The 27,329-nt window shown below is 43.0% G+C and overlaps 1 protein-coding gene across 4 annotated transcripts in view; it reads left to right on the plus strand.

Annotated features, from left to right (window-relative positions):
• Positions 1-17,935, plus strand: part of VAMP4 (vesicle associated membrane protein 4) — a 104,331-nt gene extending 86,396 nt beyond the window's left edge. For all 4 annotated transcript variants that reach the window (XM_030206695.1, XM_030206697.1, XM_030206694.1 and 1 more), the window contains exons 6-8: positions 1,865-1,944; positions 9,771-9,822; positions 17,324-17,935. In XM_030206695.1, coding sequence (XP_030062555.1) covers positions 1,865-1,944; positions 9,771-9,822; positions 17,324-17,352 — 161 coding nt within the window. In that variant the 3' untranslated portion in view covers positions 17,353-17,935. The remainder of the gene's footprint in view (positions 1-1,864; positions 1,945-9,770; positions 9,823-17,323) is intronic.
• The last annotated feature ends 9,394 nt before the right edge of the window (positions 17,936-27,329 follow it).

Genomic DNA, 27,329 nt, shown 5'->3' on the forward strand with positions numbered 1-27,329 from the left:
GGCAGTGCCTGCAGTCCCTGCCGGTGTGCTTACCCAGTGTTGGTTGGTGGGTTTTGCCTGCTGCTGTCGCTCCTCGTCAGCAGCCCAAGGGCTCACGTTTGCTCCAGAGCCCGGCCCCGCGGGCTCTGAACCTGAGAACCTGACACACAGCCATATTCTGAATAAGCTGTGAGGGTACATAAATATTTGAGGGGATAAATCAGTAAAAGAGAATTGACAGTAATCAGTGTCTAAGACCAGAGAGTGCATCACTGTCTTCAACTGAGTAGAAGTCAGGAAGGGATTAAGCAGACTCACTGATGCTCTCCTAATTTCCATGCAAATGGTTGAGAGACACGTACTCTTGCAACTTAATAATCATGGAGTTAGACAAACCCTCTTTTGCTTTACCAGTACATAAATTTACCCTCTTTGACGGATTAAGGGTGGGTTTAACTGGTATAACTGTGCAGGCAGCATAAATATAGATAGATAAATACAAAGGTGCGGTTTGTAATTTCACTGTTCTTCACGTGTGTGCTTCAGAGGAGCCCACTACAAGTTAGTACAGTAAAAGTAAGGGATTCCATGAAAGGAAAAACAGCACCAGAGTCTCCTGCTCAGCGTCAGGTTTGGTCATTAAACCAGGTGACCCCCTTGAAGGAATCCAGCCAGTTGTTCACTGCAGGATGGCTCTGAATTTTAAGAGTGGTCTTTGAAATTGCAGTTTGGACATTTTTGAGAATCAGGCTGGCTGTGGTTAATGTCCTGCCACGTAAGCTGTTTTCTAAACATGAAGAAAGGAGAGAATTGGCTCAGGGACATCATAGATACGCTGAGAAGAAACTGCACAGGGAAGTGAAGGGGGGAAAAAAGACATTTTAGCATTTTTGTGTAAATGTTTGGACAGGATTTATAATTTGCAAACTGGAAGATCTGCAGAAATAGTTAAGTGCAGTGAGAGTAGAATGTGTTGGAATGTGCTGTCCCAGGTAGCTGATACTACTGTAGACCTTGTTACACCTGCAAAACTCATTTAAAAGTAAGTTTTTCTTCTTTCCCCTTGCTTTTTCAGAGCATTTTCCTTTGTATGAGGCCAGCCATGCTTTTGCAATTTTTGAAAGGAATGGTTAGGATTAGCTGTGCTAGACGGACTGGGCTGTGGAACCAGTACTATGGTCCAACGGAGCAGATGGCTGGCTGACATGCATAGCCTTCTGTGTATTTAAATGTTCACATGTGAGTGGATATGTATCTTCTATAAATCAGTTTTATGTACATTCAGGAGAAAAACAGAATAGTTTCTCTGTGTTCTAGGTATTCTGAATCCCAGCAGGAGGTCAGAGGGTAGCTATTAGTATGACATTGGAGAATAGTCTAAAAATGCTTAAGAACTTCTTCAATACAATTATTTTCTTGTTCTTTTTAAGTTATGTAATGCTGTAAAGCAGGACTCTCCAAACTACAGCCCATGGACTGGATGACTCCCCTGGAGCTCATTTTTCCAACCTGCCATATCTGTCCATGGCTGAATCCCAGCCTGCAAAGGAAGTTCTACTTTTTTTTTTTTTAATCCTTGTGTAACAGCAGCAAGGCTGGCGAGATTCCCAGAGACCACCAGCCAAAGAAGATGAAGGTAGCACAGTGTAGCAGCAGACTGTAAAGGGACCTTCTGCCACTCTGCTCAGGAAACTCCGACCCTACCCACTCTCTGATTGTAGATATCTGTGTGGCCTTTATCTTACAGTTTAGGAATCCTTGCTGGCTGCTGGGATTCTGTCAACAGTGCTGATTCCATGCAGAAGAGCTGCTGTCTCCCCCTGGCTCTGGAGGACCCAACTGAATCATGACTTTTGTTTTTTTCTTTCTCTCTGCTTTGTTTTAGAATGTTTATCAGATAATGCAACAGCTTTCAGCAGCAGAGCCAAGCACCTTCGCAGACAGATGTGGTGGCGAGAGTGTAAAGTAAGTATAAAGTATGAGCCTGTAAATTTTTCATCAACAAACAGGATTGAGTCAGGCACACAAGTGGGTGGTGTCATCACATGTCATTGGGCTGGAGCTTAGAACTTAATGTAAATTTCTGAGCATGTGTGACCCTTTCCATGAAAGGCAGTTTCCTCGGCTTTGTTATTTATTTATTTTTTTTCTTGGTTTGCCAAATAGACATGATTTTTTTTCAACTTCTTAGGCCGTCTGCCCTTCCCTCCCCCTCATGTCATCTGTGCCTGTATGCTAACTTTGGCAGGCATTGTGATGTGCACTTCCCCTTCCTGCTTATATTGGTTTTTTGTTGGTCTTTCTGCATGGGCATAGAATGGGGGGGCGAGGGGGGGGGCAATGCCCCCCAAACGACGACGACTGGCGCCAGTAGTAAAAAAAAAAAAAACAAGCAGGCACGCTCGTCTCTCCGTCCGCTTCGCTTCCCTGCCCTCTCTGCATCCCGCCCGAAAGGAAATGACATCAGAGGAAGCCGGGATGCAGACAGAGAGGGCAGGGAAGCGAAGCGGCCGGAGACGAGCGCATGTCTGTGTACCCCCTCTCTTCTTCCCTCCCTCCCTCCGGCGCAGGCAGCAGTCTTCTTCAGCCTTTCTGTGCTCCTGGCAGTGGTAGCGACATATACACGCTGCCTTCGACTCTGCCCCGAAACCTTCTCTTCAAGTTCCTGTTCCCGCATAGGTGTATTTGCAGCCCTTTTTGTTTTGCTTTTTTTCACAAGGTAGTGTATTGGTGTTTTAGAGCCTAGTGTAATTACAGTTCTGCCTTTTCACTCATAAGGTTGTAGCTCGTCCTGTCCTTGGAATTAGTGCTGTTATGGTTTAGTAAGGATATGAGTGTGTTTTTGCACAAGTTTGTGTATAACGTTTTGGAGTGGAGAGATCGTGTGTTGGCCTTACTAAGGTGGCACCAAAACATCAGAAAGGGTGTAGAGCCTAAATCATGACACACTACCTCTTGAAGGATCTACATATAGAGCCTATGCATTTCTAAGGTCAACACTGGTATGGTATGGGAAAGGGGGTGGGGAAATACTACTGGAGAGGAAGAGGGAGTGCTGGGTAAGGAGGAAAGAAGGAAGGAAGGAAAGAAGGAAGGAAGGGAGAAAGAGCTGGCTTGATATCTCATACATATTCATTATGGTTATTCCCCAAAAAAGCCAGCTCTTTTTCCCTTCCTTCCTCCATATTAGCATATTCATTTGCGCATATATATATATATATATATGTATATATATATGCAAATGAATATGCTAATATGCTCCGCCCCATCCTTTGCCCCCCCCCCCCAAATGAAACAGTCAAACTATGCCCATGTCTGTCTGTATGGCTGGCAGTTCTGTAGTAGATATTGCTGGTTTGTGCAGTACCTTGATGCCATTGTGATTGTGCAGCATACCAAATGGTCAAATAAATGAATGAAAATAAAACTTGCCTGACTGTTGAGAGACTTTTACTTTGCTGGCTTCCTATGTTTGTGTGTGTGTTTTTTTTTTTCTTTCCTCCTCTATTTTTCAGTTATAATAAAAACTTTTTGTCACAGAAGTTCTGGTGGCAACCCTGCCCTCAGCGAGGCAGAAACATTGCAAACATTGATACTTGGTGCCTTTATCTGCATAAACTCTGCACATAAGCCGAATGTAAGCACTGTATTTGCATACTTCCTCCTGCTGGGTGCCTCCTCAAAATGGCAGCGCCCTACCCGATGCCTCTTGAGAAGGGTATTTAAGGGAGACACTCCCTGATAGTTAAGCCCCACCCAGTGCATTCCAGGGTGTACCGGGCAGGGCGTTGCAATTTTGAGGCACCCAGCATGAGGAGGTCCCAGTCCCTCCTCCTCCAAGGTAGTAGGAGGTTGGGGGGCCACCACTAGACCACCAGGGCTAGGCCTGGGGGGGGGGGGGTCCTGGCCTTGAAGTCCCACTGGACCCACCAGTGTGTTATTTTTGAGGGGGTTTATATCTTTGGGGGGTCTATCAGGCCATCATCCTTGGGGGGAGGGTTTGGAGGTCTGGGGTCCACCGGACCACAAGGACTTTCATTTCACAGGAGGTCATCCCCTCCCCATGGATCGACAAACCGTCCGAGCTGGCGTAGGGTTTGCCGTGGGAGGAGTGCCCTTGTTTGGCATGCTGCCTCCTGACCATTGGGGAGGAGTAGGGGATTTCCTCTTTTGCATGCTCATTCCACTCAAAGACGGAGGAGCTCGTCAGTTCTGAGCATTCAGTGCAAGTGAATGTGGGTGTTAGTCCGGCACTGCACTGATGGCCTCTAGTGCCCGCATTTGCTTTTGAGCACTGGGGCCTAGAGCTCTGAGCCATAGTTTCTTTTTCAGTTTGTCAGTTTTCTTTAAGGCCACAGTCTAAGTTCAAACAGACAACCGAGTGGCCATGCTTGTTTTCAACAAGTCAAAGGAGGGGGGGAGGGGGACATGATCTTTGTCACAAAGCAGCAAGGATTTGGGATTTTGTCATAGGAAATCACATCAAAATATAACTTCCTCCCTGGCATCCAGTATTCAGTGGTGACAAACTCATCAAAGTTGTTCAATCACATGATTGGCCCCTCCATAACTGCATCCTGTCTCCCAAGCTTGGAAACCCCCTCAGATCTGTTTTCAAGCCATGAAGATACAAAGCTGCCACTTTACCATTCAGTCAGACCTTTGCCAAATCACTTTGTGAGGGCTAGTTTAGCATGCCTGGCTTCTGCTTTGAGGGGGTTTGGGGAATAATCATACAGCAAAGACTCTACGCAGGTTTCAACAAAGGCCAGGCATGCATCTCATAGCACTACTGGCTTCATCACAACTGGTTTTCTCTGCTAAAGTGCCTAACAGTTCACCTGCTCTGCAGGCTCCCAGTTTCTCCATTGTTAGTCACACAGAACAAATGGCTACCTTCATCCAAACTTCAAAGCAGTAGCCCTCACAGTGCAGAAATTGAGCAGTGCTTAGTTTCTGCACTAGGATTTCAAGTGCGTTTTCAAGATATTTTATTTGCTGCAAGAAGACCAAATACCAGACGTAACTGTGACACTTTTAAGTGCAGCAGTTTTTCATCTGGTGCTTCATAAATGATTGTGGGTTTTTTTGTTGGGTTTTTTTTTTTTGGGGGGGGGGGGGGTTCCATCTGGTGCTTCACATATTATTGTTTTGGGGTTTTTTTTGGAAGGGGGTGTGGTTCATGAAGCTTTTATGTTGATGGCAAACAAAAAATTAATACCCATAACCACAACATTTGGAATAATAAAATTAAAAAAAATATCTGCAGCAATCCATCAATTCCGTATTTGAGACTTCTTCCATCAGACTACATCATGGTGTTCTTTCAGCCTGTTGTGCTTGGATTGATGTCTGTTGGCTTTCCAGTATCCAGTCGCTTCCCAGTTCATGAAGAGGGTTCATATCAAACTACCACTACAGAAGGCTCCTATGGGACCTTAAAGCCATCCTTACATCCCTTATGAAGCCACTGTTTGAGCCAGTGGAGTCTGTCTTGCTTAAGTATTTTGTATGAAAAGTCCTCTTACTACTTCAGCTAGAAGAATGTGAACTTCAAGCTCTACCTACAAGCCTTAATCTGTTCCATCATAACAGGATAGTTCTCAAGACTCAACCCCATGTGTTTACCAAACGTGGTAACACTTGTCCACCTTTCAAAAATAAATAGGGATTTAGCCATATATTTGTGAAAAGCTTGGCTGCTGTTAGAAGCAGGATACTGGGCTAGATGGACCTGTGGTCTGAGCCTCATGAGAATCCTCCACATTCTGGGTTCTTGATTTACTACCTTGAAATTTTAGTATTTCAGAAAGTCTGTGCAGCTGTTTGTCTCTTTCAACCCTCAGCAGAATTGGCATTCCACTCACCCAAAAGGACTTTAGTAAGTGGCTGACCTCAAGCAACCAATTCTGTTATAAACATGCTGGTGCTCCTTTCATTTCTAAAGTGAAATCTCATCAAATTTGAGCGACTGTAGCTCTCCCTGAATAGTGCTTTGCTCAATACCATTTTGTAAAGCAGCTACCGGTCCTTCTCTTCATACATTTGCATCTCATTACCGCTTGGACCTATCCAGACGGTGCATTGGTTGAGCTTTGCTGGCCATTTTGTCTTTGTGAATTTGCTCCTGTAGCACTGATTTATGCACAGACTGCCAGTAATATAGTGTACTAGGCTGTGCATTTGATTTGCTATTCGCTAAAACAAGTTATGAAATTTTTAAAATAATATAGGAAAAATTGTACAGGAATCAGCGAGAACTAAGTCTTTTTAATTATCCACCAGCACAGCATCAGACATCAGTTTCAAGTTATAACAAACATACAACAATCTAACATCAGTACCTCTGATAATTGTAAGTAATTAGACTAATTATATGAAGGAAGAAAAGTTTGTTCCTCATACAAAGGTCACAGAACAGAGAGAAGGCAGAGAAAGAAAGAATGAATGAAAGAAAGATTCATAGCTATACAGAATTAGTTTCTGTCAAGGGGTGGGGGAAGAGTACCCCCCCTGGAAATAGACTGTGACAAGGACATGAAACTCTCCTGCCATCCTGACTATTTTAGAGTTCCTTTGTCTGCAGTGTGGTTTTATAGGCTGTGGTGAGCATCCACCTCTCCTCTACCCTGCACCAATCATACATAGGTGCTGCATATGAGCTGGAGACTTGTAATTGGGACTTTCATATGTGCTGGAGGCTTTCAATTGTTCCTTGCCATACTTTTTCTCAGTAAATAACTTTTATAACAGGATATACCAGGTATCTGAGTTGCCTTAGCAACATTTTCACCATCAGAGCATGTGACCAGCTAGAAATTCCTTCATGTGGCTGATAGGAAAAGAGAGATGGGGGATGGGAAATAGTGCAGTATACCTGAAGTAAAAGTTTATAGCTTATAGCTAAAATTATAGGACAATAGGCAATAAAGAGGTGAGCAGCCCTGAGCCTGAGTAACCTAATTGTGTACCTGACGTAATCCTGCTTGTTGATGGCAAAAGCACTGTTGCTTACCTGTACCAGGAGTTTACCATAGACAGCAAGATTGATCAGACACACGGGCTCATTTTTGAAAGAGAAAAACGTTTAAAAATTGGCATAAACAGGCATATGGATGTTTTTCTCGCCAAAACATTCAAATCGGTATTTTCGAAATCCATTTTCCAGATGTTTTTCTGTTGTTCATCTGCAGTGCATCCAGATTTCAAAGGGGCATGTTGGAAGCATCTTAAGGACGGGGTTTGGGCACTCCTAAGACTTGGACATTTTTCAGTCATAATGGAACAAAACATCCAGGATTAAAACTAAGACATCTTGAGCTAGACCTGTTTAAATAATGACTAAACCTCAAAAAAGTGCCCTAAATGAGAGATGACCACTGGAGGAAAAAAGGATTGACATTCCTCATTTTTAGGTATAACTTGTCTGGAATGTTTTTACGTTTGGGGAGCGTGCCAGGTGCCCTTGACCTGGATTGGCCACTGTCGGTGACAGGATGCTGGGCTAGATGGACCTTTGGTCTTTCCCAGTATGGCACTACTTATGTACTTATGTACCCTTCCAACCCCCAAAGATATGAAAGAAATAGCCTCTGACAGCTTCAGATGTTATGGTCAGTCCTATTAAAGCAGCAAGCAGGTCCCTGGAGTAGCCTAGTGGTGCAGTGCACTGTGGAGAAGGGGACCCAGGCCAATAATTTACTCTTGTACTTGTGGTGGAAAGTGTTAGCCTTCCAAAAACCTACTGTACCCACATATAGGTGACACCTTCAGCCTTAAGGGCTATTGTAGTGATGTACAGTTGGGTTCAGTAGGTTTTTTTGTGGGTTTTGGAGGGCTCACTATACAATACAAGGGAGCAATAGTGAGCTTTTATGTGAAGTCCACTGTAATGCACCTTAGGGTGCCCCACTGCTCTGTTGGGATGTCTGTGTGGCCAGTCTACTAAAAAAAATGTTGGTGGCTCCTACATCCCAATGGCTTGATTTTTGTGTGTGAGTGTGGGGTTTTTTTTCCAAAATTGGACCAAAAAGATAAACGCACAGAGCACAAAAACAAGTAGCAAGTGGCCATTTAAAGTTAGAAAAAAACAAAACGTTTTGCTGTTCAAAATCACTATATTCACTAGTCTGACTTGGATGTCGTATTGAGAATGCCCCTCACTGTCTCGCCCACCTTCCCGAGCTGAGGAGATTGCATTTGGAAAGGGCTGCACGTGCTTAGAACTTGTTCTGAGCTGTTCTGCCTTGGCACCATCAATTGATGTCATCTATTTGTTTGCCTGATCAGTCCAAGTGTCTACGGGAAACACCTGGTACAGGTAAGCAACAATGCTGTACAGTAATGTGTGTGAAGTATGGCATTGTAAAGTGTAAAACTGTATAGAGTATTTAATAAAGTGTGAATTGCAATGTTTAATATGTGGGCATGTGCAAGGCAATGCTATAAAGTATGGGCCAACAGCACAAGTTATCTGCATATATGCATATACATGAATATGTACATAAGTACATAAGTACATAAGTAGTGCCATACTGGGAAAGACCAAAGGTCCATCTAGCCCAGCATCCTGTCACCGACAGTGGCCAATCCAGGTCAAGGGCACCTGGCACGCTCCCCAAACGTAAAAACATTCCAGACAAGTTATACCTAAAAATGAGGAATTTTTCCAGTCCATTTAATAGCGGTCTATGGACTTGTCCTTTAGGAATCTATCTAACCCCTTTTTAAACTCCGTCAAGCTAACCGCCCGTACCACGTTCTCCGGCAATGAATTCCAGAGTCTAATTACACGTTGGGTGAAGAAAAATTTTCTCCAATTCGTTTTAAATTTACCACACTGTAGCTTCAACTCATGCCCTCTAGTCCTAGTATTTTTGGATAGCGTGAACAGTCGCTTCACATCCACCCGATCCATTCCACTCATTATTTTATACACTTCTATCATATCTCCCCTCAGCCGTCTCTTCTCCAAGCTGAAAAGCCCTAGCCTTCTCAGCCTCTCTTCATAGGAAAGTCGTCCCATCCCCACTATCATTTTCGTCGCCCTTCGCTGTACCTTTTCCAATTCTACTATATCTTTTTTGAGATACGGAGACCAGTACTGAACACAATACTCCAGGTGCGGTCGCACCATGGAGCGATACAACGGCATTATAACATCCGCACACCTGGACTCCATACCCTTCCTAATAACACCCAACATTCTATTCGCTTTCCTAGCCGCAGCAGCACACTGAGCAGAAGGTTTCAGCGTATCATCGACGACGATGCATGAGATAAATTTGCAACCCACCAACAAAGGCAAAAGGATCTCACAGGAGCCTTAATCCACACATTAATAAAATGAAAAGATGGTTCCTTCTTGTTACTTTAAGCATGCCTCTCGCTGAACTCGCCCTTCAGTTAACAATAAGGTTTATGCCACTCCATTGTCACAGGTCTCATAGATCTAGATAGATGTTTTTAAAAACTTTTTTTCTCTCTTCTATTTTTTTTCAACTATCTGCATTGTATGCAGATCTGTCTTATGCATTTTCATGTGGGTATCCTGAAAACCTAGCTGGCTAGATGTGTCCTGAGGTCTGGGCTGAGAACCCCTGCTCTATGCTGAAGCATTTGCACACTGTCCCTGGTGTTTTTGTCTCATTTGTCATTATAGTTTGAATCTGTGTGCCGTGCCTTGCCTAGCTTTGCATTGTCTGTCATGCCATGAATTCTAGGTAATTGAGAGCAGATATTGTAAATCAGTAAAATAATGGTTAAATGTTTCCTAACCTTTTCTGTTGCAGATGAAAGCTGTTGTGGCTCTGGTTGTTGGTATTATCTTGCTAGTGATAATCAGTAAGTAATTTTTCCTACTTGCCATTTGGCTGTATTTGTGTACGTATTTGTGGCCTTTATTTGGAAGTGGAATAATCCTGAGGTCGGAAACATAAGAATTGCGATACTGGGTCAGACCAATGGTCCATCCAGCCCAGTATCCTGTTTCCAACAGTGGCCAATTCAGGTCACAAGTACCTGACAGAAACCCAGATAGCAAGATTCCATTTTACCAATCCCGGGGCAAGCAGTGACTTCCCCATTTCTTTTTTTTTTTTAAATTTGTATTTATTTATTGGTTTTGTATAATAACAAACATGTTGCTTATCAAACAGTCATTCACTGATACAATCCAAAATATTCCCGTCCCCCCTCCCTCTCCCCACCCCTCCCTCCCCAGCGATTATACATTTAAGTTACATGTCATGTGGGTTAAGCTCCGATATTGAGTCCATAATTCTGAAGATTCATTATAACGTCCCAATCTTTTGTCCGTAAATTTCTCCATTTCACCAATCAAAGATAGCTTCAAGAGCCAGTCCTCTTCTGAGGGTGCCTCTAATTGTTTCCAATGCCTAGCTATGACAGTTTTTGCTGCTGCCAAACACATTCTTTTAAACCGGCTCTGCCATTTAGCTCCTCGTCTATTACCCAATCCAAGCAAACACCATTGAGGTTCACATGGGAAAGGCTTCCCCGTGTGGGCTGCTATCTTTGTAGCAACATTTCCCCAGAAGACCTGTATTTTAGCACAGGACCACCAAATGTGTAGATAGGTCCCCTCCTCATCTCCACATCTCCAACACCATTGTGATGTCCCTGGAAACATAACATGCAATCTGTGTGGGGTATAATACCATTGTGACAGGATTTTGAAAGCATTTTCCTTTATCAGCACACAGGTTGAGGCTTTAGTAACCTCAGCCAAAATTGCCTTCCACTCGTGTGCTGTAAATTCCTTATGCAAATCCCGTTCCCACTGAAGCATATAAGGACATTTCTCAAAGGTCCTTCCCCTTAAAAATTTATACAATATAGAGATAGTACCTTTCATTTTCCCCAAGGAGCTCCACATGTTCTCTAGGCCCTCAAACTCCTCCGGGTCCGCCTTCAACCACCCTTGTGTTTGTATATAATGTTTGACTTGTATATAGAAGAATTGTTCAGTATCTAAAATCCCATTTTGCTCTTTAAGCTCTGCAAAGGGAACCATTTGTCCATCATCCATTAGATCTCTAAAACAAATTATCCCCATCTCTGCCCATCTCCTTGCCACCGGATGACCCATCCCTATCTGAAACCCTGGTTCCCCCCCAATGTATGCGTAGGATGAGGTGAGCCTGGACTGCCACAGTTTGCTTCTAACCACTGCCCACAATATTAAGAGGTGTTGCACGAAAGGATTGGAAGTCAATGTTGTGTACATCCTACGTGGATAGGAGGCCCAAAGTACTGATTTAGACATTGATTCGGCACCATAGATTGATCAAGTTGGGCCACCACTGAAAGCCTATCTTGGCTCCATGCGGAGATGAACTTTAATTGAGCAGCCCAGTAGTACCATTTGAGGTTTGGAACCCCTCGTCCCCCCAAGTCCATAACAACTTTCTGCTTTGCCTAGGCGCTTTGCCCTCCCAGATAAATCTCAAAAGAGCTCTCTGCAATTTCTCCAACTCTCCCTTAGGCACCAATATTGGTAATGTCTGAAAGAAGAATAGCAACTCGAGGTAAATATTCATTCGGACAACTGCTATACGCCCCCACCATGACAGCCATTTCCCCGTCCATGCTTCCATATCTGCTCGTACCTGTTGAAAAAGTGGTATATAGTTCAGATTAAATAATTGTGAGATCTCTATAGGTATCCTGACCCCCAGATATTTAATCTTATCGTGCCTTACACGGAATGGGTATGTTCTCATGAGCTCTTGCATCCAAGCCTGTGTAATGGAAACCCCCAATAACTCCGATTTGTCATAATTGATCTTAAAGCCCGACATGCGTCCATACTCTGCTAAAGCTACCATCAGGTTCGGAAGGGTCAATGCAGGACTTCCCACAAAAAATAACACGTCGTCCGCAAATAATGCTAATTTGTGTTCTATAGTCCCAATTACTATCCCTTTTACATCCGCAGATTCTCGAATCTTCTGCGCTAACGGCTCTATATAGAGCGCGAAGAGCAGCGGAGACAATGGGCAGCCCTGGCGAGTTCCACGTTCTATCTGAAATGTCGACGTGTACCCACCATTGATTTTTAATCGAGCTATTGGCCTTTCATATAACCTATGGAGCCATCCCAGTAGACCAGTCCCAACTCCCATATGTTCCATAACTTCCCATAGATAGGGCCACTCCACCCTATCAAATGCCTTTTCTGCATCTGTACTTAGCAAAGTGACCGGCATATTTTGTCTCTTAGCCTCCCATATAACATGCAGTGTACGACGTACATTATCTGCTACCTGCCGGCCCTTAACAAACCCAGATTGGTCAGTATGTACTAATTTTGGTAGGATTGCACCTAGCCGGTCTGCCAACACTTTTGATAATATTTTTATATCTAGATTGATCAGCGAGATTGGTCTATAGGACCCACATATAGCCGGGTCCCTTCCTGGCTTTAAAAGCAGAGATATTCCCGCCTCATGCATACTAATGGGCAATGACTGACCCTCAAAACAGGCATTACCCACTCTCATCAACAAAGGTCCCACTTCCCCCGCAAAAAGTTTGTAAAATCTGGCGGAGTAGCCATCCATTCCCGGGGCCTTTCCTCCCTTAAGATTCTTAATGACTCCTGTGATTTCATCAAGACGAAATGGAGCTTCCAGCTTACGGCTCTCCTCGCTAGTCAGTTTGGACAGTCCAAGTCCCTCAAAACTCTGCCGCACCTCAGCAGCTTCCAACCCTATTTCTCTTTTGTAGAGCTCTTTATAAAAAGTTAAAAATTGAGTTCTAATTTCGTCATCCCTGTAATATAGCTGATCCCCTGGGCCTTTAATTTTTGTAATGGTATGATTTCTCTGCCTAGCCTTAAGGCAATTGGCCAGCATTTTCCCTGACTTATTACTATATTCATAAAATTTATGTTGGAGGAGCTTCCTCATAAATTCCACCCGCACTATTTGTAGCTTTTCTAGTTCCATCCGGCACCTCCTGAGCTCTTGCAAGTCTTTTGCCAAACCCCCCGCCTGGTGTTGTCTTTCCAGATGAACCAGTCTGGATCTCAAATTGAGTTCCGCTGCTTCTCTGGCGCGCTTTTTACGAGCCCCCCACTTTATGAGATGCCCTCTTACCACCACCTTCAATGCATCCCAGAGCGTCCCATCTGAAACCTCCCCCGTGTCATTGCTTATGCAGTAAGACTGGATCACTTTACGAATATCTGCACAAGTTTTGTGGTCTCCCAGTAATGACTCGTTTAATCTTCCTCCCTCCACCCCTTCAGTTCAAGTTCTACTGGAGCATGGTCTGAAATACTAATGGGGCCAATCTCAGAATCTAACACACTATCCCAGAGTGTGCGACTGCACCAAATCATATCTATTCTAGTATATGTAGTTTGTGAATGAGAAAAAAATGTATATGTCTTTTGGCCTGGGTGTCTGAGCCTCCAAACTTCAACTAAATCTAACTGTGAAGTCAATTGTTTTAGTTTTTTACTGTGGGTCACATTTATGCTGCCTCCTCCTCTAGAATGGTCCATTGGTGACATATATGTGTTAAAATCACCTCCTAAAATCATATGACCTTGTTGGAATTGGGAAAGTTCCTCTGTCATTTTATCGAAAAAGTCCCCCTGCCCCACATTCGGAGCATATACATTCACAATAGTCACAGGTTTGCCAAATATAAGTCCCTTTACCGCCAAACATCTGCCTAGGACATCTTTATAAATATCATCAATTATAAATGGTATACCTTTCCGAACATAGATTACAAGCCCTCCCACTTTTCCTCCTCTTTTATCAAAATGAGCTATACAATCAGCAAAAGATTTGTGCTTGAGCAAATGAGCATCACCACTCCTAATATGTGTTTCCTGTAGCATTACTATATCCCAATGAAGCCGTTGCACCTCCCGAAATACAAGACTGCGCTTTGATGGGGAGTTCAACCCATTGACATTCCATGTACCCACTTTTAACCCCTGACCCCCCCTCCCCCCCCCCCCCCCCCCCCCCCCCCCCGAAGTAGCTGGTAGAAAACCTGCCAGCAGATGGTTCTGAGGAAGTAACTCCTCGCCAGAGCAGACTATTATTAGGCTTCGTATGAAAAACCCCCAATTGCAATACACTGTTTCAATCCTTATCCCTCTCTCTAATCTTGTCTTAATATTATTGCTAGCCAACATAAAACATATGTATTAACAACATTTCAGGAGCGACATGAAACTGTCACCTAAAATAAACATGTTCAACCAGCTGATTATATAATGAACACTGTATGGTATGCATCCAGTTCTCACTATCGTGTGTTCAGGTCCCACTCTTCTTTGGAGATCCTCGAGGACTTGTTTCCTTTCTGGATCCCACTCTCTGCCATGTGGATGCCATGCGTGACTGAATCGCATTTGTAGAGGTTGATCCAGAAGCTTCTGGTGGCAAATCCTTACAGCCCAGATCTTTCAATATAGTCCACGCCTCTCCTAGCCGTGACACCCTCCGGGATTGACCTCCAACTGTAAATTGTAATCCAAAGGGAAATGTCCATCTATATCTAATGTTGGAGTGTTGAAAATATTGAGTAAGATCTTTGAATGATCTTCTACGTTGTAGGGTGCCTAGTGCCAGATCTTGAAATATCGTAATGTTCTGGTTTTCCCAGAGGACATCACCCTTAGCTCTTGCTTTTCTCCAGATCATGTCTTTGACTGTATAACTTGAAAAACAGACGATTATATCTCGAGGTTGAGAGGACCTCCTGGGTCCCAGGCTTCTATGTACTCTGTCAAATTGGATTGCAGGATCTCCTTGTTCCTCTGCAGTCTCTCCCAGAATAAGAGCACATATTTCTCTAATGATTTTAGCACAATCCATATTTTGATCAGTATCTGGTATGCCTTTAAATCTGAGGTTACTTCGCCGTGAGCGATTTTCCAAGTCCTCCAGGTCTAATTCCATTTTAGCCTTATCCTCTTTCAGGGATTGAAGTTCTGACTTTAACTGGTGCACTTCGCTTCCCACGTGCTCCAGTTCACCCTCTGCCTGCTCCATTCTGTGCCCGATTTCCCGCATGTCTTTCTGTAAATCTGTGACTGCCTCCTTAATCGTCTTGCGAACAGATGACATTTCTGCTTTCAAGGCTTTAAACCATCGAGCGACTTCTTTTTTGGTGATCTCTGTATCGCTATCATGTTGTTCCATGAGGCCTTCCGCCTCCGATTCGGAATCTGCGGCCGCCATTTTGGCGCGTGTCATGTGCGATATGCTGCCGGAGTTCGCTGCTCCGTCGCGCTTCTCCGCCGTGAATTTAAATTTATCTAATTTTTTCCGGGTCGCCATAGGCTTGTGTTGGCCGCTGTGTTTTTTTATCTGGAGGTCGAATTTTCGGGGTTTATTCGCCGTTTTCGCCGTTGCTCTAGCGGAGCTCCGGAATCATGCGTCCATCCCCGACGCTGACGTCACTTCCTCCTCCCGACTTCCCCATTTCTTTCTCAATAGTAGACTCTGGACTTTTCCTCAAGAAACTTGTCCAAACCTTTTTTAAACCCAGATACACTAACCGCTGTTACAACGTCCTCCAGCAATGGGTTCTGGAGTAGAGAACCGCACGGGAGCGGGATGGCGAGATTCCCACAGGTACTGCGGGGATCTCCAGGTCTGCAGGGATCCTACAGGGATGGACCCGGGTCTGCGGAGATGGACCTGGGTCCACAGGGATCCCACGGGGATCCTCATCTGACGGGCGGGCCAGGGAGGAAAGGAGGGAAGTCCAAAGGGAGGCGATCAGCTGTTGCCTGCTGCAGCGTCTTCACACGGAGGTGAGAGGCGCTGTGAGGGCCCGGCCCGGTGGTATGACGGAGGGGGGCGGGGGGAGGGGGGAGCGGCGGTGGTGATGACCTCGGGGGGGCGGCGTGGGTGGTGCCTCGGGGGGGGGGGCGGAGGATGGCGGGGAGGCCTGGGCTGCGGAAAGTTGTCATTTCAATGCGGGGGGGGGGGGGGGGGGGGCGAAGGACGTCCATAAGGGACATCCATAGGCACAGCTCGTCTTTTTTTATATATATATAGTGAAGGACGTCCATAAAGGACGTCCTTGGCATGAGCAGAGCAACCAGCATAAGGCTTAGCTGCTCTGCGCATGCTCTACTGGCCGACTGTTTAACGATGGAATAGAGAATGCAAGTGAGCTACAATGAGCAGCTCATTTGCATTCCTATTCCTTGATGCATGCCCGTTCCTTACCGATTCGGTAAGGAAAGGGCTTTAACAAGTCTTTAGTGCATCTTGGCCTGAGTGAAAATATATTTCCTCCTGTTGGTTTCCATGTAACTTCATTGAGTGTCCCCTAGTCTTTGGAGTAAAAAAATCTATTCAATTCTACTTGTTCTACACCACTCAAGATACGGTACTATGTAAGCCACATTGAGCCTGCAAATAGGTGGGAAAATGTAGGGTACAAATGTAACAAATAAAGATAAATAAATAAAATTCACTTCCATTACAACCATACAGCAGACAGCTGTACAGCAATACTAGGCAAAGTCCACATCAGCAACAGTTTTAAAATGATAGATCTTCCTGCTAATAACAAAAGTAAGTGCAAATGGGAAGAGCCATTTGTATTTCACACGCTCCCTGTGAAGCAAATGGGTAATTTCTTGAAATCACGATTGCACTGCAGGGTAGTTTGCAACAGGTCCTGATAAATTTCCACCACATGGCCACAGTATTGCACAGAGCCTACACCATGCGTGCTTTCTGGAAAAGTTCTTTGGTCCCAAAAGAATGGAAGCAAGCAATTATGTCCCAAGGTTTATTCTGTTTAGGGGTCCCCAGTGCTCGATGAACATGATCCAATAGGGTACCAGAAGCAGCGGTTTCAGATGCAGAGTCCATCACTTGCAGTTGATGACAAATATCCCGTTCTGTTTGCGACACCAGCACAGGACAAACAATTTAGCTGACGGGGGTTAGGGACCCCCGCCAGCCAAGATACCTTTGCGGGGGGGGGGGGGGGGGGTGGCAGCAGTGACAGGAGGAGGGCAGCGGTGGGGAGGCAGTAGCAGCCACAGAGGGGGTGGCATTGAGGAGGCAGGCCAAAATGTGCTCCCTCCTGTCGAGGTCTGGCCACCTCTGCTGCATATGTCTGAGACCAGCAGACTGAAGCAAGCTAATTTCTTACTGTCTTATGAGCACAATAGTACAGGAGCTCTGCACTTCACTTTTAGATGTCATCTTTACATAGTTTTGTTTTGGAAATGGGGTCAGCTCTCTACCACAACAAAATTTCTGCTGCTGCATGAGATTTGAATTGACACAATGATACTTATTTTTCCCCTTTTAATTTTGTCTTCTAGTTCCTATTGTCTTAAAATATAAGAGCTGATGTGCTGACTGAAGAATCACTCTGGAGAAAGGAGTAAAAGAAGCATTTGCATTCCTTCATTGCAAACGGTGTACATATTCCTGAAAGTGCCAGAACTATTTCCTTTCTGTAACAGACAGCAGCTAGCCACTTCTAGCACCGCTGCTTCTTGTTGTTTCGTGCAACCAAACATTTCAAGGTGTGCTTGTAACAAAACGAAATCCACAAAACAAAAAACTGCAGTTAGACCTGGTTTCCTCCAATAACGGCAGGCCCAGGCTTTCTCGTGGGTGTTTTCAGCTGGAAGGAGTAGCCTGTACACCAGAAGAAACAACTCAGTGGTAGATGTGAAAAATGGGGGGGGGGGGGGGAGAGAAGGAGACGAAATTCCCTTCATTGTGACTCTGCTAACAGAAAACTGCAGAAGGCATCCTTGTCCTGTCTGACACATTTGTTTCTTATAGCAGGGGATTATTTTGCATGTGTGAAAGTCCTACATTCTTTTTGTCTTCAGCTCTGTTTTCTTGTATTCATCCCACACAGTGCCACGTAGTTTCACCCTGTATACTGCTGTGCACCAAGGAAAGTTCTCAGTGGGTTTGGGCAAAGGATACAGAACTAAGTAACCACACCTCATGCAGGTCTTACTTCTTTCTTAATACTTACCCTAGTCTGTAACCGCATTTTAAGGATGCCTGTGTGACTTTATATTTCCCTGAGGCTGGGAATCTGTTATGTCCACCTATATAGTTAGCCAGATAGACAGGGAAGAAAATGCTTCACATTAGCCAATTCTGAAATGTTCATGTCACAGCTTGCCATTGGCTTGACTACAGTGGACAGCGCAGATTTCAATGAATGTGATTGGGTCTGCTATATGGTGATCTGTCTCACACACATTTTGAGAGTGACTGTTTACAGTATGACACAACTGCACACATCTACACGTACGTGAATACATAAAGATATACACACAAGTTTCTAGCAGCTGAAAATCCAGCCAGCATCCCATAGGTCTCCACCATAATGTGTGTTAAACATGTCTGACTGTATTCTGTACTACACCTGGAATCTTGATTTTGAAGCAGGATCTTTTCAGGTGAGCTCCTGTCTGTGCCCTTTATTTGTACAGATGATTAATTATATAATATACTGTGTATTTATAATTTAATTTAATATCCTTGTTTGGTGGACAGGTTAGGTTTTAGGACCTATGAAGGGACAGAGTATTAATGAAAGTGCTCCATTGGAGCTCTGTCATGGTGGTACACACATTTATAAAACGAGCTTTGAGAGGTATTATATGATCATTTCATTGTGTACAGTTCATGTGAACATTAATATGGGTGATCTTTGTTTTCAAACTGCATGGTGTGTTAGAATTAATGGGGCCAGTTGCACATGTGCACCAATTCAAAATCTGTTTCAGAGACTTTTAAAAAGTTGTTAATAAACTTGAGATTTGCACTACTTACCAAAGCTGTCCTTGTCAGCCCCACACTTTGTTTGTGAAGCTTGTAAAGAAAGTTTGTGCAGACCTTGTATTTTTCAAGGTTCACACAGGCTTTCCTCCCTTTCTGTCGCTTCATTCGATGATGTCATGCAGTTGTGTGGCTGGCTGATCTGCTGTTCACAGAGAACACCTGTTGCAGATGAGCAACTTGGTTTTTCATTAGCTCTCAGAGAAAAATGAACCCATTATTCTTGGGTATTACCAACTTTGGATTACAATGTCTGTATGATGGAGCTGGGTTGTGCCAGAATGAAGTGATGACTGTCCTGTTGCTTACGATCATTTAGTAAAGGGTCATGGATTTTGATATACTGCCTTCTATGATACAACCGAAGTAGCGTGCTAACAATTAAATTTTTTTTGTTTGTTTTTTTTTGTACCTGGGAAATGAAAAGAAGCTCCACTTGCTTGGTTACCAGGTATCTAGTTGTAGTGATGTCCTACAGTACAGCAGATGTCTCTCAAGTCACTGGTACTTTTAATAGTATGTAAAAATGAGTAGTACCATCTTCTTTTTTTTCCATGTTTCCAATATAGCACTGACTGAAAAGACCTTGCCCTGAGCTCTGTAGAATGAATAAGAAATCACAGGAAGTCATAGCAGAAAGATGATTTCGGACCGCATCTTTCAAACGGGCTCCTCCTGGACCTTGTTGGAAACTTAGAAGGAACAAAATCTGCTCAGCTAGACCCTCCTCCAGAAAAAGAAAAATCACAGGGAGAGGTCAGCTACAAGGTCACACCTGGGTCATCTCAAGTTTAACAGCCATATTGTATAGTTAGCATCTCTCTGCATTTGTCAAGACCTGGGTTCTATATTTAAAATATGTGCACCTTTTATTGTAGGTGTGCCCTTGTTTCTAAGGGTTTGTTTTCAGCTGTGTGTGTTAATGACTGGTTATATGAGGCTGGCTTGATGGTTTTCTAATAAGAATCACATATCTGAACCATGGTGTGCTTAGGTGCAGAGTTGTGGAAGCTTCTAAAAGCTCCAGTTTACAGTCCCTCTTGCAGGAGACAGATATCACAACAAGAAGGAAAACTAATGATTTCACATGTTTTTTGATAGCAAAGCCCAAAGCACTGAATCTGTAAACTGAAATAGAGAGACCAGAAGTCCTGCTGCATGTTAGTTCTAATTATTCCAGTAACTGAATATGATGCTGCAAAAGACAAAATATGGCTCTGTTCCCCAGGGCTTAGGAATGAGTCTTATTAAGCCTCTAATTCCCTTTATACTGGGGGTGTTAGGAAAAGTTCTGTTTTTATTAGAACAGGTTGTTACTGTGAAACCTTGTTTTCTGCTCCAGGTCTACTGTTTGTGGCCACATCTGATATGTTTCCCAAATGAATCTAGTGTTCTAAGGATTTGTATGTATAGTAGGCTGAGTGGGATCCACTGCTGTTTGACGAGTGGATCACAAAGTATCCCTGCCTGGCTCCTGAGCCACCTAGCTGATGGACACTGAGCTGCATTGTATATACTACTGCCCACTGACACCAATGGCTGCCTGGGCTAGAAAGAGATGGGGCTTGAAGCCCGTGGGGAGGAATTCACCAAGTACTTGTGTGAACAGATACCTCAGAGAGATACCACTTGTAGAACAAGGACCTTGTGATAAATAACAAGGGGTGGCTGGAATGCTGTCCAATATACCCTGGAGAGAAGAGAAATAGCTGTTTGCTGATTAGAACAAGAGACTGATTCTAAGCCTGACTCTGCTAGCAGCTCTCTGAGTTTGGACAAGTCACTTTATCTCCCTGTTTCGCCTTGTTCCTTAAAGGGAGGGGGGAGATTTGACTTCAGATTTGTCCAGCAGTGTTTGAGAAGTAGTATTGTTTGTTATGCCCATGGAGAGCCGCAACACTGGATATACAGCGAGCTGACTTGACTGGTGTATCTGAGAGATGCTCTGATAACTTGTAGAAAAGTACTTTTTTTTCCTCTTTAGCATTCCAATATTTCAGACTGTATGTGTGCCAAATAAATAATTTCGTTCTCTTAAAACAACAGGCCTGTAGCTTACTGAAGTTCTGTTTCCTTGGTCTGCATTTAGTTTGTAAATTGGAAGACTCCATTCCTGTATTTGGCTTGGATAGGGGTCCTCACCTGTGTCTAGGGATATTCCTTACAGTGTGGGGATTTGTGGCAGTATTCTACTTCTTGTGAGCCAGTATTCTACTTCCTGAGAGCTATCATGTGTGCTACATCCCAAGGCCTGATGCCGTAATAAAATGAATGTTCTTATATAGGATTTCATACACTGAGAGCCAGTATAAGCGGGCTGATTTGGAAAAAAGAAATTTAATCAAGCCTTACTTCCACAGCTAGGGTTCAGAAATTTCTTAACATGAGCCACAGCTATAACAGACTTTTTTTTTTTTTTAAATAGTATTTATAGTTGGCAGAAGGTAAAGGTGCTGAGATGCAAGAGAGCCATGAGTGGGAGACCTCTAATCAGTAAATAACTTGATGCTAGTAAAGAGTTTGAACTCAGGAGCATCTTTCTAGATTACTACAGAGTTTGTCCCATTAAGCACCCAATGCAGCATCACCACCCTATGCTGAAGAGCAAGGACTAGTTTGTTGTAACAACAGCTTTTAAACTAAAATGGGGGGAAGAAGCTGACAGTCGCCCAGGAGTGCATGGTTCAGTGTGGAGTATCTTTGAAGGATACTATTGAAACAGGATCTTCAGGGAATCCCAATAGAGAAGTTTCAGTAATGGTGAAAGAAAACCAGGAGTGTTTAATGGGAGGGCAGAGTGAAGAATTCAAATTATCCCTGTCAACTTCAAAGCAGAAAGAAGGAGGGCAATCTGTTATCGGGGTACAAACTATGTCACAATGATAGTGGATCAAATGGGGGCGCTATATGTTAGAGGGAATTGTCACACGTTCTACGTGAAACAGCATTGTGGAATCCTTGTGGATGGAAATTCCATGTGTGAGAGGAAGAAGTATACTGGTAGGGCTATACTACCATTCACCAGGACAGAACAAACAGATGAAGAAATGTTTACAGACATTAGAAAATTTGGCAAATTGGGCAAAATGTTTCAAGGTTTTGTTCCAGTGTTTATATTCCTTAACAACACTTTGATTCTCGCATAACTCTTCACAATGTAATCCATAACCAAGTTGTAACAAATTGTATTTCCATCATTCATATCGTATTGTAAGCCACACTGAGCCCGCAAAAAGGTGGGAAAATGTGGGAAACAAATGCAATAAATAAATAATAGGTGATTTCAGTTACCTCAATATTGACTGGATAAATGTTAAATCAGGGAACGCTAGGGAGGTAAAATTCGTAGATGTAATAAATGATTTTCCTGGAGCAACTGGTCCAAGAACTGACAAGGAGGGGAGCTATTTTAGATCTAGTCCTTAGTGATTCCAGGACATGGTACGAGAGGTAACGGTGTTGGATCCACTGGGTAACAGTGATTATAACATGATCAAATTTGAGCCTATATCTGGTGTGAAGTCACTAAGGAAATCTATTATAGTAGCACTTCATTTTCGAAAGGGCGACTACAACAAAATTAGAGAAATGGTTAAAAAGAAGCTAAAAGGATCTGCCACAAAGGTTAAAACTTTAAATCAGGCATGGTCGTTGTTTAAAAATGCCATCATGGAAGCCCAAACATATTAACAAAGGTGGAAAGAAGAGCAAATGACAGCATGGTTAAAAAGAGAAGTGAAAGAAACTAGAGCCAAAAGAACATCCTTCAAAAAATGAAAAAAGGGTCCAAATGAAGAAAATAAGAAGCAATGTAAACACTGTCAAGCTAGATGGAAAGCTTTGATAAGGCTAAAAGAATATGAAGAAAAACTTGCAGTGGAGACAAAAACTTTAAAGTAACACCTTTTTCAGGTACCTGAGAAGTAGAAAGCCTGTGAGGGAATGCATGGAACTGTTAGACCATGAAGGAGCAAAAGGGGCACTCAGGGAGTTACAAGGTCACAGTGGAGAGATTGAATGAATTTTTTGCTTCGGTCTTTACAAAAGAAGATGTGATAGATCACCTGGACCGGATGGTATACACCCCATGTACTGAAAGAACTCAAACATGAAATTGCTGATCTGTTGTTGGTGATCTGTAACCTGTCATTAAAATTGTCCATGTACATGAAGATTGGAGGTGGCCAATGTAGTGCTGATTTTTAAAAAGGGTTCCAAGAGAGATATGGAAAACTACAGACTCTGGTAAGCCTGACTTCAGTTCTGGGCAAAATAGTTGAAACTATTATAAAGAAATAAAATTACAGAAGACGTAGGCAAACGTGGTTTAGTGGGACAGAGTCAGCATGGGTTCAGCCAAAGGAAGTCTTGCCTCACCAATTTGCTTCATTTCTTTGAAAGGTGAGCCAGTTATAGTGTATCTAGATTTTCAGAAAGCTTTTCACAAAGTTCTTCATGAGAGACACCTGAGAAAACTAAAAAAAAAAAAAAGTCATGGGATAGGAGGCAATGTCCTCCTGTAAATTAGGAATTGATTATTGGACAGAAAATAGAGGGTAGGGTTAAATGGCCATTTTAATGGAGGAGGGTGAATAATGGAGTGCTGCAGGGATCTGTACTGGGACTGGTGCTATTTAACATATTTATAAATGACCTGGAAATCAGAACAGTGAATGAGGTGATTAAATTTGCAGATGGCACAAAACTATTCAAAGTTGTCAAAACACATGCAGATTGTGAAAAATTGCAGGAAGACCTTAGGAAACTGAAACACTGGGCATCCAAATGATTCCCACTTCAGGCACAGGCAGCTCCTTGTGACTCTGGGCAAGTCACTTAACCCTCCATTGCCCCATGTAAGCCGCATTGAGCCTGCCATGATTGGGAAAGCGCGGGGTGCAAATGTAGCAAAAAAAAAAATAGATGACAGTGTGAACAAATGCAAATGATGCACATTGGGTAGAATAATCCAAATCATAGTTACCTGATGCTAGGGTCTACTTTAGGAGTCTGCATTCAAGAAAAAGATGTAGGTGTCACTGTAGACAATACCCTGAAATCTTTTGCCTAGTGTGCGGCTGTGGCCAAAAAATCAAGCAGGAATTGTTAAGAAAAGGATGCAAAATAAGACCAAGAATGTTATAGTGTTTCTATTATTCCATGGTGCGACCTCACCTTGAGTATTGCGTTCAGTTCTAGTTGCTGTATCTCAAAAAAAAGATACAGTGGAATTAGAAAAGGTTCAAAGAAGTGATAAAAGGGATGGAATGCCTCTAATGAAAGACCAAGAGGGTTAGGGCTCTTCAGCTTGGAAAAGACAGCTGAGGGGAAATATGATTGAGGTCTACAAAACCCTAAGTGGTGTAGAACCGGGTAAAAGTGAATCGATTTTTTTTTTTTTTTTTTTTAACGCTTTCAAAAAGTACAAAGACCAGGGGACACTGAATGAAATTACATGTAAATACTTTAAAAACAAATAGGAGAAAATATTTTTTTCACTTGAAAATAGTTAAGCTCTGGAACTCGTTGCCAGAGGATGTGGTAACAGTGGTTAGTGTATCTAGGTTTAAAAAAGGTTTGACATGTTCCAGGAGGAAATGTCCGTAGTCTGTTATTGAGATGGACATAGGGGAAGCCACTGCTAGCCTCAGGATTGGTAATATGGAATGGTTCTACTAATTGGGTTTCTGTCAGGTACTTTGGCCTCTATTGGAAGCAGGATACTGGGCTAGATGGACCGTTGGTCTGGCCCAGTATGGTTATTATGTTCTAATGGACTGCTTTATGGCAGTCACCTTTATAAAAACAAGGTTTGGATAGGTATTAGTGCAGAGCTTGTGCTGTTTCAGGAGTGTTTCTACCATGAACTTTTAGCCAAGAAGTCTCAGGTGAGCTAGATACTACTTTGCAGTGCTGAGAGTTTGATCATATGCTGGGGCAAATTACCACTATGATGCATAATTTATTCCTGCAGTCAGGAATACATGGCCTGCACTTGTAAAGCTGACCAGTAGTGCCTATGTGAAGGGCTTTTATACTGGGTCACTTATTACATTCCAGGAAGCATCTCCACACCTCAGATTTTCTTGAATTGTGTAATTTTAGTAAACAGAATTGTCACCATGTGACTTTTTAGTGCATGTTTTGCTGCCTGTGTACAACTGAGAGTTTAACTTTTGTTCTGCATTAATAAAATCTCTGCAAAAAAAAAATAAAAATCCTGGTGTTTGTGATTAGCACTAGATTCAAAAGATTTCCTATGTGACACCAACTAAATACACATTGTGAAATTGTCTTGTAAGATGCATGAAATTGGGCTTATGATTGTTGTTTATAAACTATAAATATAGGTGTTTGTTGGCTTGAGAATAAGAAGCTTTGGAAGAGTACTACAATTCTGCGCATATCTGTTTTTGCATCATTTATTTATTTATTTATTGCATTTGTATCCCACATTTTCCCACCTATTTGCGGGTTCAGTGTGGCTTACAATACATTGTGAATGGTGGAAATACAGTTTGTTACAACTCGGTTATGGATTACATTGTGAGGGGTTATGCGAAAACAAAGTTAAAGTGTTGTTAAGGGAATAGAACAATGGAGAAGAACAATGGAAAGAAATAACGGGAACTAATAGGGCAACTAAACAGTAGTAGGAGAACAATTCGGTATAACATTTTTCTAATAATGGTGTGACCATTGATTTCCTTTAATTAAAGAACCTATCAACTACAACTGAAATTGTTCAGTGTAATAAATAATTCATACACTTTTTTTTAGGAATTTGTGCAAAATTACCTTTCTAACTCAACTAAAAACAGAGTCAGAATTGATGCATGAGGAATGTCCTTACAGATAGAGAACAGTAGTTCCATCACATTTGAACAATCTGAAGGGATGTCATCCAGCCTGGTTACTCCCACCTCCTCTGGTAGTTCTCTGCAGCAGCAGTACCTGCAGAGGCTGCAGGTGAGCTGTCTTTTGCCAAAGTTACTTCCTTTTATCCTGTAGGTTAAGGGTAAAAGAGTGAGATCTTCTGTCTTCTTTTATACTTTGTAACACCAATTGTATTTCTTCCCTGTTATGGCAATGCCATAACAGATCTTTGTAAGCCACATTGAGCCTACAAATAGGTGGGAAAATGTGGGATACAAGCAGGGGTGTGCTGGTAAATTTTTAACAGGCTCTTTCTCCGGACGTAGCCAGCTCTGCAGTTGGAAGGGCCAGGAGTGGTGGGGTGGGGGAGCAACACTTGCCTCTCTCTCCTCCCTCCCTTCGTGCGGGCACGATAGGCATAACTTTGCTGGCAGCCAATAAATTGACTGCCACCACTCCCAACGTCTTGCTCTGAGCAGCATGCTGGAACTTCTCTCACATGCTCGAGAAGTCCCAGCCTGCTGCCCAGAGCTGGAAACAAGGAGCGGGGAGCAGCAGTAGTCTATTTACTTGGCTGGCAGGGTTCAGCATCCCCACCAGCAAAGTAAAAGAGAATTCAGCAGGGGGCCCAAGCCCACATTTTGGGAGCCAGTTGTTAAAGTAGACATGGAGGGCCCTACTTTAACAACCGGCTCCCAAAATTCTTAAAAACTTAACAACCGGCTCTTGCGAGCCTGTGAGAGCCTGCTCCAGCACACCACTGGATACAAGTACAATAAATATTATGGATCCAACTTCTCCTTCTTAGGCAGCCAACTCTGGAATGCCCTCCCCAGACCTATCCAATCAATCAGGAACCACCTACCCTTCCGGAAATCACTAAAAACCCATCTGTTCAAGCAAGCCTACCCAAATGACCTAAACTAATCCTATGCACCCTTTTACCCAACACTTGCACATCTATACTTCCTATATCTTTTACTATTCTGATATACTTAACTCTGTTTCTCTATCACTTTTCACTATGAATGCTCTGTAATCCCTATTTACTATGTAAGCCGCATTGAACCTGCTTTGAGTGGGAAAGTGCGGGGTACAAATGTAATAAATAAAAATATCATTAAAGGATAACTTATTTTCAGTTCTGAAAGGGACCTTTTCCCCTTTTGCATTTAAAGTGAGTGTTAATGTGACATAGATTGTAGATTAATTCAGCTAAAACAATAACAAAAAAATGTATCTGTTTGATGAGCTGTTTAATGTAACTAACATTCAGAGTGCACCAATAGTCTGTGTTATTTTTATGATGGAAATGTAGGTAAGGGTTAAAACAATACTGGAAATTGTGAAGATAACTAATTACAAGACGTACGAGGAGAGACTTGCTGACCTGAACATGTGTACCCAGAAGGAAAGGAGAAACGGGGGTGATATGACACAGACGTTCAAATATTTGAAAGGTATTAATCCGCAAACGAACCTTTTCCAGGGATGGGAAGGCGGTAGAACTAGAGGACATGAGATTGAAGGGGGGCAGACTCAAGAAAAATGTCAGGAAGTATTTTTTCACAGAGAGAGTGATGGATACTTGGAATGCCCTCCCGTGGGAGGTGGTGGAGATGAAAACGGTAACGGAATTCA

The sequence above is a fragment of the Microcaecilia unicolor genome, chromosome 6 (assembly GCF_901765095.1).
Source record: "Microcaecilia unicolor chromosome 6, aMicUni1.1, whole genome shotgun sequence".
NCBI classification, from domain to species: domain Eukaryota; kingdom Metazoa; phylum Chordata; class Amphibia; order Gymnophiona; family Siphonopidae; genus Microcaecilia; species Microcaecilia unicolor.